Source organism: Notechis scutatus, chromosome 7, assembly GCF_049901735.1.
Source record: "Notechis scutatus isolate UNSWTSFEM ecotype Mainland chromosome 7, rNotScu1.2, whole genome shotgun sequence".
Taxonomy (NCBI): domain Eukaryota; kingdom Metazoa; phylum Chordata; class Lepidosauria; order Squamata; family Elapidae; genus Notechis; species Notechis scutatus.
In genome coordinates this window covers 17,137,987-17,153,153 of record NC_142015.1, presented here as the reverse complement: position 1 = coordinate 17,153,153, position 15,167 = coordinate 17,137,987, and the positions used below count along the sequence as shown (strand labels likewise).

Below are 15,167 nucleotides of genomic sequence, written 5' to 3'. Positions count from 1 at the left end.
GGATGAAAAGTTTGGCGTTTAAATGTTTTACTTTTAAAGCCTAATTTATTCTCAAAGAGATTCTTTCATTTTTAACCAGGAGTTTAGGAAGTGACTTGTTTAAAAAAAATGAAATGAATAGATGGATTATCAGGATGTGTTTTTACAGTGGAGTTACAGTATCTCGAAGACATTGTAGTTATGTAACACCTGGCAGAAGAGTTCCTCCTAAACATTTAAGCTTCAGTCAAGCTTCAACGTGACTGAAGGAGTCACGTTTATGAAAAAATAAAAATTAAGATGTAGGAGGAGGGAGCAATCCTAAGATTTTCAATCAAGTGATAAAAGGGGAATAACCACAGCTTGGCAAACCTATCTGGAATAAACGCCTTTGCAGTCTAGAAGCTGCCAGCCTGGGGACAAAAAAATAAACATTGCACCCAAAAAGCCAAGGTTATCTTTTCAAATAAGATGAATCAAAGCTGAAATTCTTTTTGAGGGAATATGTGATGGTTATAAAACAGGTCGTCCCATGACCAATCTGGTTTTACAACTTTTTTTTACAGTATCTTTTAAAGCAAAAGCTGTAATTTAGTGAACCACTTGTATGCTATTAGGCCGATTTTGATGAAAACTGGAAGCAAATGCTGGTTTTTGGCAAAAACTTTGTATAAAATGCAGTCTTGTGCTTCTAGAAACCGATGGGGATTTCCAGAAATGAAAGCTTCTCTACAAAACAGCTCTTCAAACATATCAAAGAACCAAGTGATGAAGAACCGAGAGACTTGTCCCAAAAGTGCTTTTTCAAAAAGCGATGGGATTTTGTTTTTTTTCCTTGAAGACATTTCGCTCCTCATCCTAGAAGCTTCCTCAGTTCTGAATAATGAACTGAAGAAGCTTCTTGGATGAGAAGCGAAACGTCTTCAAGGAAAAACAAAGCCTTTTGAAAAACGGAGATTCTCAGTCATCCAAGACATGTTGTCCCAAAGGTGCTTTATTTTCCAAAAGGCCGCAGGACTTTGTTTTTCCTTGAAGATGTTTCCCTTCTCATCCAAGAAGCTTCTTCAGCTCATTATTCAGATGATTAAAAATCTCCACAGACATTAAACCAAAAGACTTCTTCGGTCAGCCAACTACGCACGCTGATATCTGTTGGACTGTCTTCCTTCTCAAAGCCTAGAAATTTCTGTGGAGATGTAGTTTAGATATATGATGCAGAGAGATAACCAAGGGGAATGAGTAGTTTATGGAGGAGAGGTTAATCCAAGCTGTTTTCTGCCGTCCAGGTACACATGGATTGGGTATTATTGCTGTCCTGAACCAATCTGCTACTCTTTTTACTACCAGTGTGAAGTTGTGGAGACCCTTGAAATTCAATTAAAAGTCATCCATGTCAGGAAGATATGTGAACCCAAGCTATTCAGACAGATCAAAGAAGTGTAATACAGTGATTTACGACTGGTCGCTTAATGACTGTTCAGAGCTACTTATGACCTATTTTAAAAGTTATGTCAGCCGAGCACATGAGAGATTGGCAACTGGCTCATCTTTACAGCCATTTACTGTGTGCTTGCAATCAGGTTGAACACAATCTGCAATTTATTTTTTACAGTTACAACGTTTACTTCTGATTTCTGGCAAAAAAAAACAAACCATCAAGGAAAATAGATTTGCTCAACCGTCAAGTTTGCTTTATGATTGTCATATCTCCTTTAACAACAACAACAACAACCACTTTAACAACCACCCCAAAAAGAGGTCAAAAAAATCTGCTCCAGTTACATGATACCCCAATTTACAGCTGCCGTGACTTATGACTGTAAATCAGGACTCAATTATGATAATAAATCAAGGATTATCTATTGTTCCACAACTTAGTGATATTCCCAATTTTAAGCATCTATGGGGAAAAAACAAAGTCCAGTTACCCTTTGAAAAAAAAGCACTTTTGGGATCCCAATTTTAAGAATATCAAAAAGCGAGAAAAAGGCTGTTGGCTTCAAATCAGGTATTTGAATATCCATCTCTTCATTGCTTATACTCATAACCTCTAATTCGTTCTCTCTTTCATCTCTGCTACCCACACACGTACATACGCTTGTCTCTCTTACCTCTTTAAGCTTCCACAAGTGTTTTACTGGAAGCTTAAGCACTTTAGCAGCTGCAACCTCCATGAAATATGGGTTCAGAATTCGTACTTGCTTGGGATTTGCATCCCAAATTAAGGGAGGCTGTTTCCAGAAACCCTTGCGAATCTGGAGACAAAGCAGACACAGGGAAATTAGTCACGCACGCTTTATTTCCAAATGCAACATCAAAGCATAAAGAGTCTAACCTGGTTAAATAGAGAGAGAGAGAGAGAAAAGAAAAGTAATGCCAAAAAGACTTACAACCACAATTGAGCCCAACATTATGTTAATAAGTCACTTTTTTTTCAGTGCCATTGTAACTTCGAATGGTCACTAAGTGAACTCCTGTGAATTGCAACCGAATGGTCACTAAGTGAACTCCTGTGAATTGAGGACTAGATTACAGATTAACAGAGTTGGGAGAGACCTTGTAGTTCATCTAGTCCAACCCCCCACCAAACCCTACACCAGTTCCTGTAAACGTTCTTCATATGTTTTGGTCTCCAGTCCCCTCATCATCCTGGTTGCTCTTCTCTGCACTTTTCCTAGTCTCAACATCTTTTTTATAATGTGGTGAACAAAACTGGATGCAGTACTCTAGGTGTGGTCTTACTAAGGCTTTATAGAGTGGTATTAGTACCTCCCCTGACTACCTGTACTTCTCCAATTTTAGGAGAAGCATTTTGGTGTTTCATTTGGACATTTGATCTCCCCTGTTTGGTTTCTCATGTTCTCCGCAGTTTGTCATTAAAATTGCTCAAATCGTACAGAATGAATGTTCTACTGACTGGTGTTGTGATGCTATTAATCGTCCAAGGCAGACCAAACAAGAAACCAGAAACACATGACCTACAATTACTTGTATTGTAAGGTTACAGAATCAGGATTTGCAACTTTGAGTATACCTCTCCCCTACTTCTCTTTACATGTAGTTCTCAAGGAAGTCTGTCCATCACAGTCATAAGCTGTGATGAGTTATAAAACAGGTCACCCTATGACCGACCTTGGTTTTACCACCTTTCTTACAGCATCTGTTAAGCAAACATCAGCAGTCATTAAGGAACATAGATAAAGAAAATCAACAAAGATAAAGTCACATTTTCTCCCAGCAGCTGCCGTACTCAGCATCAGTAGCTCCAGGGAGGCCCCTTGTAACTTCAAATGGTCACTCAGCAACCGGTCGTAAATTGAGGACCACCTCTATCTTGATGAAAAGTAGGGTAGGTCTTATGTGAAAGCATTCTCCAATTTCCTTTCTGTCTTGGACTCAGATTTCTTTTCTTGGACAATTATCTTTATTTGACAGCTCTTCTTCCTGTTCCCTGGGGTTTATTTCTTCTCCTTTCTACAATTGCACAGGACTAAGTGAAGCAATGTTGTTTCTACCATTCTAACAACGGATGGAAACTAATCAAAGAGAGAAGCAAGCTGGAGTTAAGGAGAAACTTCCTAATGGTTGTGGGTGCTTCATCACGGGAGGTTTTGAAGACGAGACTGGATAGTCATTTGTCTGAAACGGTATAGGTCTTTTGCTTGAGCAGAGGGCTGGACTAGAAGACCTTCAAGGTCCCTTCCAGCTCTATTCTGATTCTGATTGACAAGCAAGGAAATTACATAAAGAAAATAGATCTCATCCACATCTAGCAAATGAGCTTGGTTACGCCAGACCAAAATATGGCGTCCCAGGCTCAACCCCACAAACAAATCATGATTCTGCTTTGGAGGTTGGAAGAAAAGAGCTTCCAAATCAGTGTATTTGTGGGCAGGTGGATCCTTTCCCAAAACGAACTACAAAAAAAGAAAGGCCAACTGCTTACTCTCTTCTTGTCATGGAGAATTGTCTCCATCCACATAAAATCCATGGGTTTGAACGCCACCAGCACCAGCAACGTGTTCGGGTTGTTGTCGGTCTGAGGGTTGAAGTGTGCTGACTCGGGGTAGAAAAGACGCATGGTGGTTTTGGTGCCCACGTCACGCTCGTAACCGTGGACTGGCGCATTGTTCAGCCTGGAGAGAGGAAGAGAAAGCACGATACACGATGCCAGGGAAGTCATCATCTGGGCAGGGATTCATGTATTGAGAAATATTCCAGCTATAGGAAACAGATGCCAGAACAGCGGCCAATGTGGGCAGAGCAATAGCAATAGTACTTAGACTTATATACTGCTTCACAGTGCTTTACAGCACTCTCTATGTGGTTTACAGAATCAGCATCTTGCCCCCAACAATTTGGGGTCCTCATTTTACTGATCTCAGAAGGATGGAAGGCTGAGTCAACCTTGAGCCTGTCAGAATTGAACTGCTGGCAGCTGGCAGAGCCTGCAATACTGTATTTTAACCAATATACAACTTGGAAAGAAGGAAAGAAGGTAGGAAGGTAGGTAGGTAGGTAGGTAGGTAGGTAGGTAGGTAGGTAGGAAGGAAGGAAGGAAGGAAGGAAGGAAGGAAGGAAGGAAGGAAGGAAGGGCAACAGCACTAGCAATAGCACTTAAACTTATATACCGCTCCAGTGCTTCACAGCCCTCTCTAAGCGGTTTACAGAGTCAGCCTATTGCCCCCAACAATCTGGGTCCTCATTTTACCCACCTCGGAAGGATGGAAGGCTGAGTCAACCTTGAGCCTGGTGAGATTTGAACTGCCAAATTGCTGGCAGCCAGCAGTCAGCTGAAGTAGCCTGCAGTATTGCACTCCAACCACTGGGCCACTGTGGCTCTTGTCATTTCAAGCAAACAAATGGTTCTAAGTCAAGTACTACCTGAATGTTGGTAGAAACAGCATCCCAGCATCGGGTATTCCAACGTGGAAACCAAAGATATACCCTAATATGGTCAGGTCCAAGTTTTTCCCATGTTGAGTGATTTTTCTGGCCCACTGTGATATACATGGAAATGACACAGACAAACACCAGTCCCTTCTGCTTCTCAATACCTGATCACAATATCGTATTTGTTAATGACTTCTCCGATGGAGCTGTTTCTCAACCGGTAGCCGTTCCCAACTACTGCACATCGTCGGCACTTCAAGCTGCAAGACAGGCAAAAAAGAGTTTTAACGCACCGCACACATCACCCTGCTCCAGTGCATAGCCTTCACTGCCGAGGACCATGAAGCAATGCGAGGCCCTCGGGAATCATACTCTGGCCAACCTCTAGATCAGGGTCCCCAAACATGGCAAGTTTAAGACTTGTGGACTTCAACTCCCAGAATTCTCCAGCCAGCATATTCTCCAATTCTGGGAGTTGAAGTCCACAGGCCTTAAAGTTGCCACGTTTGGAGAGCTCTGCTCTAGATAGACAGTCCTGGAGTTATGACGGCAAGTAGGACTGGGATGGCTGTAACTAATCAGTGTGATAGTAAAACATGATGTCACGGGTTCTTTTAGGCAGCTAAAGCTCCAGAGGGCCAAACATGCTCCCTTGGCCTTTAGGCAACCCACAGCCAAGCACATAATGGGTGGTAGCCACATTTCCTACACACACACACTTTCCCCGGAACTGTTACTATTTAGTAGTATGTTACCACAATGTGTGAGCCCTACAATTAAAGAACAGTAAGGTAAAGGTAAAGTTTCTCCTCACACATATGTGTTAGTCATTTCCAGCTCTAGGGGGCGGTGCTCATACCCGTTACAAAGCCGAAGAGCCAGCGCTGTCCGAAGACGTCTCTGTGGTCATGTGGCTGCCACGACTAAACGCCAAAGGCGCACGGAGCGCTGTTACCTTCCCACCAAAGGTGATCCCTATTTTTCTACTTGCATGTTTTATGTGCTTTTGGACTGCTAGGTTGGCAGAAGCTGGGACAAGTTAACAGGAGCTCACGGCGCTAGGGATTCGAATCGCCGAGCTGCCGACCTTTCTGATCAACAAACTCAACGTCTTAGCCACTGAGCCACCGCGTCCCTTTTTGAAGAACATAACAGAAGTCATCTTCCTCTCTCACTCCTCGAACACCTTCAACACACCTTCAACACAACACCACACCCAAATGTCTCAAAGGTGCTTTTTTGAAGAGGCAACTGACTTCCTGGTTTTTCTTGGAAGACGTTTCACTTCTCATCCAAGAAGCTTCTTCAGCTCTGACAGGATGGTGGGGAATGGAAGGACCATCCGATCGGAGCTGAAGAAGCTTCTTGGATGAGAAGTGAAAGGTCTTCCAAGAGAAACCAGGAAGTCCAGTTGCCTCAAACAGCACCTTTGGGACAACCATGACCTGGATGACAGAGAATCACACCACACCCACGTGTTTTTTATTGCTGCTGGTTGCTGGGCAGCTGGGACGGCTCAGGGAGAGGTCTTAAAAGGGGCAGGGCACTGTCAGCCCAGGAGCTAACCAGCTTTCCGGCAGCTTGTCCTATTGTGCATGACCACACTGCTTAGCAATGGGGATCCAGGCAGTTGTCCTGATCTAAAGTTGTGCAAATGGGAAGTACTGAGAATTAATTAATTTAATTCGTACCCTATTTGGCCAAGTGTGATTAGACACACAAGAAGTTCAGAAACTCTTCAGAGTACATGCAAAGCAACAGCATAATAACGGTAGTCATAATAATAACAGAGAGCAAAGGAAAGTGGAATGGAATGTGATATAATGTAATAATATAACAAACATAATAAAGATAAGATAACATAATGTAAGATAAGATGATCGGATAAGAAGAAGGACAAATAGTACTACAGCCATACTAAGTGGGTAAAGGCACATAGACCTTGGACAGCATTGGGAGAATTCCAGGTGAGGAGCAAACAGGTGCCATGGGGAGGGGGAGCGAGAGGAGGAGGGGGAGGACAGGAAGTGGTGCTACAGGCTTCTTACAGGCAAGCTCAGAGCCACGGGAAGCTGTTTAACAAGCGGTTGGCGCCTAGTCATGCAGAAAGCAGAAGCGCCTAAATAAAAGAAAGCAGGGAGGGGAAATTAAGCAAGAAGCAGAAGGGAATGGATAGAGGAAGTCCTCAAACTTACAATCATTTGTTTAGTGACCAATGTTTCCACGGCACCGAAAGAAGTGACTTAAAACTAGCCATCGCACCAGAGGTGGTTCTGACCAGTTCTGGAGAACCGGTAGTGGAAATTTTGAGTAGTTCGGAGAACCGGCAAATCCCACCTCTTGACTGGCCCCGCCCCCTCTATTCTCCGCCTCCTGAGTCCCAGCTGATCGGCTGGGTTCTCCTTTTGTTACCTTGCACAGGAGAACGGAGCTGGAAAGCGGGTTAGTGGGGAGGGGAGGGAATGGGATTTTGGAGTAATCTCCCCTTGTCATGTCCACCATGCTACGCCCACCAAGCCACGCCCTTTCCTCCCCCATAGATCACGCCATTCCCGTCTCTCTCCCTGATCCTCTCCTCCCTGCGTGCCCTAGGATGGAGAGGGGATGGGCCTGGTTCTCCCTCTGAGTGCCCAGCCGGCCTCTGCCCTTCCCCAGCCTCCTCCCCAACCTCTGGAGCCACACTCCCACTCCCTGTTGGCTGTTCCTCCTCTCCCTCGGAGTCAGTCTCTAACAGGGGCATGTCCTTTTGGAAGTCTTCCATGAAAATCAAACTTCCCGATCCTTTAAGGCTATTAGAATAGTTCATGTATTTGGGTCTGGCTAATCGAAAGAAAAGAAGAATTAGGGGCAACATGATAGCAGGATTCCAGTATTTGAGGGGCTGCCACAAAGAAGAGGGGGGTCAAATTATTCTCCAAAGCACCAGAAGGCAAGATGAGAAACATTGGATGGAAACTAATCAAGGAGAGAAGCAACCTGGAATTGCTCTTGGGAGAAACTTCCCAAGAGTGAGGACAATTAAGCAGTGGAACAGCTTGCCACCAGAAATCGTGGGTGCTCCATCACTGGAGGTTTTTAAAAGGAGACTGGACAATCACTTGTCTGAAATAGTATAGGTTCTCCTGCTTGACAAGCAGGGGGCTGGACTAGAAGACCTCCAAGGTCCCTTCCAGCTTCATTGTATTCTAAATTCTAAATGTTCTTTATATATTAAGCTGAAATTCTATAATGAAAGAAATGTGTATGTAGAAAGATGATAAGGAAATGTAGAAGATGTCTTGACGTTGATATAACGATGTATAAAGTTTTATTTTATGTTTTTAAATTTTGAAAACTAAATAACATTTACTAAATTAAAAAAAAAAAAAAAGAAAGAAATTGGACATTTCCAAAGTGCTTCAAATCTAAGAAAGAGAAAAACAGGTGAACTGGTATTACCTTTGAAAGTTTTCAGGGAGAGAGTAAGTCGTGATTGCTAGAAGACGTAGGAGAATGTCCTCTGCAGAGCAAACAACAAGGGCAATCAAGTAAGCCGGTTAAGTGAATGTACACATTAGTAACCACAGAAAAATACGGGCCAACTTGCCACACTGCCAACTCACAATTCACCATGGCCAACTCACCGGGGCCAGCATACCACGGTACAACTCGCCGTGGGAAAATTCAACTCCTTTATTGATTTTTTAAAAAAGAAAGGTAGTCCTTGACTTACAACATTTAGGGGCCGCTCAAAGTTACAACGGCACTGAAAAAAGTGAGCTATGTCCATTTTTCACTCTTACGACCTTTGCAGGATCCTCCCATGGCCACGTGATCAAAATTCAGGGGACTGGCAACTGACTCATATTTATGATGGTTGCAGTGTCCCCGAGGTCACATGATCCCCTTTTACGACCTTCTGACGAGCAAAGTCTATGGGTTCACTTAACAACCGGGTTACTAACTTAACAATTGCAGTGTGTTCACTTAACAACTATGGCAAGAAAGGTCATAAAATGGGGCAAAGCTCTCTTAGTGAATGTCTCACATAGCAACAGAAATGTTGGCCACAATTCTGTCATAAGTCAAGGACAACCCGTAATTAAAACATTATTTAAATTTTTGTCGTTCACATGTCGTTCTGTCCTCCTTTTGCATCCTTTCTTTTGAAATGACTTTATTTCACCATTTCTTTGATATTATGTAACTTTTGTCCTATGGCGAGTTGGCTGTGGCGAATTGGCCATGGCACGTTGTCCTACAAACAAAATAACCGAATTCACAAAGAGACACCCTAAAAAAGCCAGCAAGTTCATCAACTTGAGTTGATTGATTTAATTCCTTATACCTGTCAAGATCCTGCCTTTGGATCTACACTATTTTTATCCTGAAAGTACTTAAGTTAATTAATCTGATAAGATTAATTGTTCAGAAATCTAATCTCCTCTTTGTGAATACAGTTATTTCTCCCATTAAATGTTCACACTCTAACTGCTCAACGATCTGGTCCAGATAACGCAAGTATCAGCATCAAGATGGATGGTTTCTAAATATTTAGAGTTTAGATTTTCTCTTTTTTGGAAAACGGAAAACACTTTCCTCTGCCTCGGTTTTGCAACTCTTGCAAATTTTCCCCAATTCTTTTCAAGAAATATATTTGAACTCTTAAATTCGTAGCCCATTTGCAAGATATCTACTTCTTTTGTAATCAATCTTAACACATATTATTTAAAACATATTCCCTACATATTTTCCTTCTCCAACTGAGTTCACCAAAAATAGATTTTGTAAACGCAGCTATGTATTTTTTCCAGATTCTTCTCATTTTCTTTACTTGCTTAAATGTGTATTCATGGCTCTTTCAATGTAGGTTTATATAAGGGTCTCCAATATAGCATTTCCTGCTTGAGGAGGGGGTTGGACTAGAAGACCTCCACAGTCCCTTACAACGTTGTTATTCTGATATTCACTGTTTCCCTTCACCAAAATGCCCATTAATCTGGAACTTCTTAAATATTTATATTGAGAAAACGATAACAAATATCTCCTTAAACACATTGCAGTCGACAGGCTGAACGTCAGAACTTGCTTGGTTCCCCCTTTCTCTGAGTGGCATAAATCTCAAGGTAACCTTATCACTTCCGACCAAAGGTTTGACTTTAACAATCAGGTTTTTCCTGGTAATCAAGCAGCCAAGGACAGCTACTTCTATTGTTCCTTTTTTTTTAATTTCTGGAAGATGAAAACACCGTCAAGGTAATAAGAATAAATTACATGTCTTTTCTTAACAGGTTTTTTTTCTCTCCAAAGGTCTGGTATTTAATATATTTAAAAAGAGATTTGTGCTACTAAATAATTTAATAAAATAAAGTTCAGCTTTTCAAAACACATTACGTGCAGTATTATTGCACTGGATATTTAAGATAAACACTAGATAATCCATAAAGAAATAAAGGTAAGACTCCTGATTAATAAGTAGAATCCAATACAATTTGCAACACAATAGACTTTTCATTAAGTGGCTTTTGTATACAATGGCAGTACTGTCTTACACAAACAGAAACAAAGATTAGGAAATATATACCATTCCTTGAACTGTGTTTAGTTTTTTTAGTTTGTCTCTTCCTGGACAAATAAGTAAACTGAGTATGTGTCACTTTTGAGTAACCAACTCAGTGATGTAGCATATATCTCTGTCTGGGGAAGCTGGGGACAAAATAATTTCCTTTGTTTTCTATTCATGGTTGAAATACCAACTAAGGACAACTTTATTTTGGATCCATTCATGTGCAGTAAAAGTTTCATCTAGTGCATTACCGTCTACTGAACCTGTGGTTTATTAAGAGCAAAACCAATGAAGTTAGAAGTGTCACACAGTTGAAATAATTAATGTGGAGATTTCTTTTAAATGGACGGACGTGATTTCACGGTAGATAATAGTGGAATCGTTAACAAAATCATACCATGACAAAATCACCCAGTTGTATAAATTCTGTCCTAAGATTAAAAAATATATTTTTAGAGAGACTAGCTTTGGAGCAGAAAAAGAGATCCATAGACATTAGACTCCAGATCATAACCACAACAATATTAGTGAAGGAACTTAAATAACTGTTCCTGAAATTTAAAAACAAAAAAAATCTCTTTTCTGGCTCAAAGGTATTTTAAGCTCGTATCATAATGAGAGAGTGGATACCTTTGAGTCAAGCTTGATTCCTGGCAACTGTTCACTGGAAGCAGGTGTGGATGACTGAGGTCTCGGAGAGCGAGGACTCAGATGAGGGGCCTGCGTGGGATGCAGGGATGGGGCCAGGACCATCAGGGAGTGGAGTGCTGCCTTTGGAGATTGTGGAGGCTGACAGCAGTGATGAAGAGGCCCCCGAGGAGCCTGTGCCCAGTGCGTGTGCGTGCAGCGCTGCTCGAAGGAAAGGGCAGCTGCAGCAGCACAGGCGACTCGGGAGTAAGGCTGCAAGGTAATGGGCCCTCCCTTAAGAGATAAAAGCCAGCTGAGAAACTGGAGTTCTTTGCAGGAAGCAAAGAAGTTTTTGCACTTCAAGCCTTGTGGAAGTTCAGACTATCTTGGTTTGTGTTTGAAGACATTTTGCTTGGAATATTTCTTGGCAACTTAATCTAGTGCTTTTGGCAGCCTTGCACAACCTTGGCAAGGGTCATTCTTATCAGAGACAATTAGTTTTAATAGCCTTTTAACCGTGAATTAACAGAATTCGCAGAGAAGCATTAAAAGTTTTTGCTTTTAATCTCTGTTTGGTGTTTGTTTAGTTGGAACAAGGTTTGGGTCAGAACAGCAACTGCCTGGATAAATCTCTATAGCAGGGGTCTTAAACTTGATTTCATTGAGGGCAGCATCAGGGTTCTGTTTGATCTTGGGAGGGCTGGGGGGTCAGCTCGAAGTCATTCATGTCAGGGCACTTATGGTGGCCCGAGTGCTCTTGCCAGCAAATATGGGCTCCCGAGCTCCGTTTTTGGCTGAGACTCTGGCAAAACTCTGCCAGTGAAAACAGAGCTCGGGAGGGCCACACACAACCCTCCTGAGCTCCATTTTAACTGGCAGAGGCACCATGAGCCGGTCCTTTGCTGTTTCCAGGGTGACCCCGTAAGCCAGATCTAAGCACCACAAGCCTTGAGTTTGGCACCCCTGCCCTACAGTGTTCTTGGTAAGGTGTTGAAAGTGATTTGCCATTCCCTTCTTCCTAGAGTTGAGTGTGTGTGGCTGGTCAAAGTCACTCAATGAGAGCGTGCACAGGAAGAGAAGAGAAGGGAAGGGAAGGGAAGGGAAGGGAAGGGAAGGGAAGGGAAGGGAAGAGAAGAGAAGAGAAGAGAAGAGAAGAGAAGAGAAGAGAAGAGAAGAGAAGAGAAGAGAAGAGAAGAGAAGAGAAGAGAAGAGAAGAGAAGAGAATTCTTTACTGGCCAAGTGTGATTGGACACACAAGGAATTTGTCTTGGTGCAAATGCTCTAAGTGTACTTAAAAGAAAAGTTACATTTGTCAAGAATCATCAGGGACAACACTTAATGATAGTCATAGGGTACAATAAGCAATCAAATCATACTAGGAAACAGTCAATATAAATCGTAAGGATACAAGCGACAAAGCTACAGTCATACAGTCACAAGTGGGAGAGGATGGGTGTTAAGGAGTGATGAGAAGATTAATAGTAATAGTAGTGCAGACTTTGTAAATAGTTGGACAGTGTTGAGGGAATTATTTGTTTAGCAGAGTGATGGCGTTCGACAAAAAAACTGTCCTTGTGTCTAGTTGTTCTGGTGTGCAAGGGTCCGTAACTATCTTTTTCTTCCTCCACTTTGATCCTTCTTTTTCAATGCAGAGCAAGTCTAATCTGATTGCAGTAACTTGTGAATACCAAATGAACCTAGCTAGAGTAAGCAGTGGAGATCCCATGAAACAATTTGATTAATGTCTTGTTACATAGCTCTTGAGTGTGCAATCTGAAAAGAAAGATGTCAAATGCAACTCAGGGGGAAGGGCAGGGAAGCTACATAACTCTGGATCTGCCTGGAGATCATTGGGAGATGATAAGAGTGGATCTTGGAGAAATTTAGAGGAGAACAAAATTGCTAAAAAACAACAACACATATTCTGCATCAGATTCAGGCATCTCGGGCAAATGAAATTTAAAAGATTGGGGCCATAAACCCAACAAATCCATTAGCAAAGAAGGATGGAAATTGTCCAAGGAAACCGAACTCTTCAAGATTCAATGAAAATAGAAGCTTTATGATAAGAAGGAGGGAGGAAGAGGAGGGGATGTATAGTTTGCTTACCTGTTCCTTTCGTCCCATAAGGCAGTTCATATAGGGAAGGGGTCTTCACCCAGAAATAATCCTTTAGGTGTAAAAACAGTGGAGGTTCCCGTGTGTAACTGAAGATAAGGAAGAAAAGATGGTGATATGATTCTAGAGGCTTCTCTGCTTTATCTTTCCTTTCTTATTTAGCGATACTTCCTTACCCCACCACATTCCTTCCCCTCTGAAGTACAGGAAAATTAAATAGAAAAGATCTGTTCTTCGAGCAAACAACCAGCCCCGGTACTCACTTTGGTATCAATTGTGCAGCTTTCTTTTCTACCTCTCTGAAAGGGCAGGTCATCTTTTCATCTTGGAAGTGGAAATCAAAACTGCAAGACAAACGGCAAGGAGGAGGAAAGTGATATCATTGTAGTTGTTCATCACAGTTGTCAAACTCAAGGCCCGTGGGGGTGCTTAGGCGGGGCCGCTCTGGAAACAGCAAAAGGACCGGCCTGCGGTGCCTTTGCCAGCGAAAATGGGCTCCCAATCTCCGTTTTCAGCTAAGGCGGCTTCCTGCAATGCTCTGACAGCAAAAACAGAGCTCAGGAGGGCTGCATGGGAGCTCCATCTTTATTGGCAGAAGGTTGCAGGAAGCCACCCCAGCCGAAAACAGAGATTGGGAGCCTCTTTTTGTTGGCAGAGCACTAGGACCACCACAAACATCCTTGGCACGAGTAACGTCAAGCTGGCCAACCCTGATGCAGCCCTCTATCAAATCATAAAACATTTCTATGCCTGTTTTCAAGTTGCCAAAAACAGGGGAGTGGGGGAATCTGAAGGAGCAGTAAGGCAGTAAAACCAGAAGTACATCCCACCATTACCTTAAAAAGATTGTAGCAGACTATGTGATTGATGACACCCAGCCCATGAACGTGATTCATTGGAGAATCTGATTTATGATACAGTTATAAGTCTGAACACCATCAGCCTTGGAAGCTTCCTGGGTATGAGCTTCTATGCTGAGGGACCTTGAGCCAGCCACTTTCTCTCAGCCCAATCTACCTCATAGTAGTTACTGGGGTATAGTAGGGAAGAATGCTATATATTTTGCCTCAAGCCAATAAGTATTGTATATACACAATATATCTTAAACTGTCTACCGTGGACCTCACCCCATTCCTAAGAGGTCCTTAAAGGGGGTGTGTGTGCATAAGCGCACCAGCGTGCCTTTTGTCCCTGTCCTACGGTTCCCATTCATCTGTATTTACTTTCTTTGTTTATGTTTATGTTCATACCTATATTTGTTATCTTATACATGTTTGACAAATAAACAAATAAATAAATATAGGCCCCACTTTCATGCTGTATTAAAAAAATGGACCAATAAACAATAAGGATTCAAAACAAAAATCTTAATTATGCCTTAAATCTTAATTATCTTTCTCTTTCCCTCCCTCCTCTCTCTCTCTCTCTCTCTGTATGCCTCAAACAGGCTCAAAAATTCTGAAAAATGACTTCTAATTAGTGTTGTCCATCTAATTAACCTATCCAAGAAAGGAGACAGAGCAAAGAATAACGAACTTCCTATAATCCTTTTTTTTTTTTAAAGAAATACACTCACAGAGGTATATACCTTTCTTCCCGGGATATTGTATACCACACCATCAGCAGAAAGACAGCCAATAGTCCAAGTATCTTCCATCCTGAGCAAAGAAAAGAGTAGGCAAAGTGTTAAGCCCAAGTCCTTCAACAGGGGAATCGTTCAACCTTAAAATACTCCAAAATGTGGAAGAGAGGGGAGAGTTGGTTTAATAAATTTGAATGAATGAATGAATGAATGAGAGAGAGTAGACAGGATTTTTCAATATTCAGAACACTAATGCTTTCCATTAAAACAAGAACCAATTAACAAATTAAAAATAATACGTTTTCCCCAAAATACGACCTACTCTGAAAGTAAATCCTTGCTTGATTTTTACATGTTTTTACCCCCCAAAATAAGCCCTAATTAAGATCCTGCCCACTCCAGTGCGCACTGGTAAAAATTAAG

General features: G+C 42.0%; 1 protein-coding gene across 50 annotated transcripts in view; it reads right to left on the bottom strand.

Annotated features, from left to right (window-relative positions):
* ST3GAL4 (ST3 beta-galactoside alpha-2,3-sialyltransferase 4) overlaps positions 1-15,167 on the bottom strand; it is a 152,037-nt gene that overhangs the window by 4,341 nt on the left and 132,529 nt on the right. For 23 of the 50 annotated variants that reach the window (XM_087970059.1, XM_087970062.1, XM_087970041.1 and 20 more), the window contains 7 exons: positions 14,751-14,820; positions 13,426-13,506; positions 13,154-13,251; positions 8,311-8,371; positions 5,037-5,132; positions 3,926-4,115; positions 2,091-2,234 (listed from right to left, as the gene is read on the bottom strand). In XM_087970059.1, coding sequence (XP_087826185.1) covers positions 2,091-2,234; positions 3,926-4,115; positions 5,037-5,132; positions 8,311-8,371; positions 13,154-13,251; positions 13,426-13,506; positions 14,751-14,820 — 740 coding nt within the window. Of the gene's footprint in view, positions 1-2,090; positions 2,235-3,925; positions 4,116-5,036; positions 5,133-8,310; positions 8,372-13,153; positions 13,252-13,425; positions 13,507-14,738; positions 14,821-15,167 lie in introns of all 50 variants that reach the window. The other 27 variants (XM_087970055.1, XM_087970057.1, XM_087970032.1 and 24 more) reach the window with 3 other exon arrangements.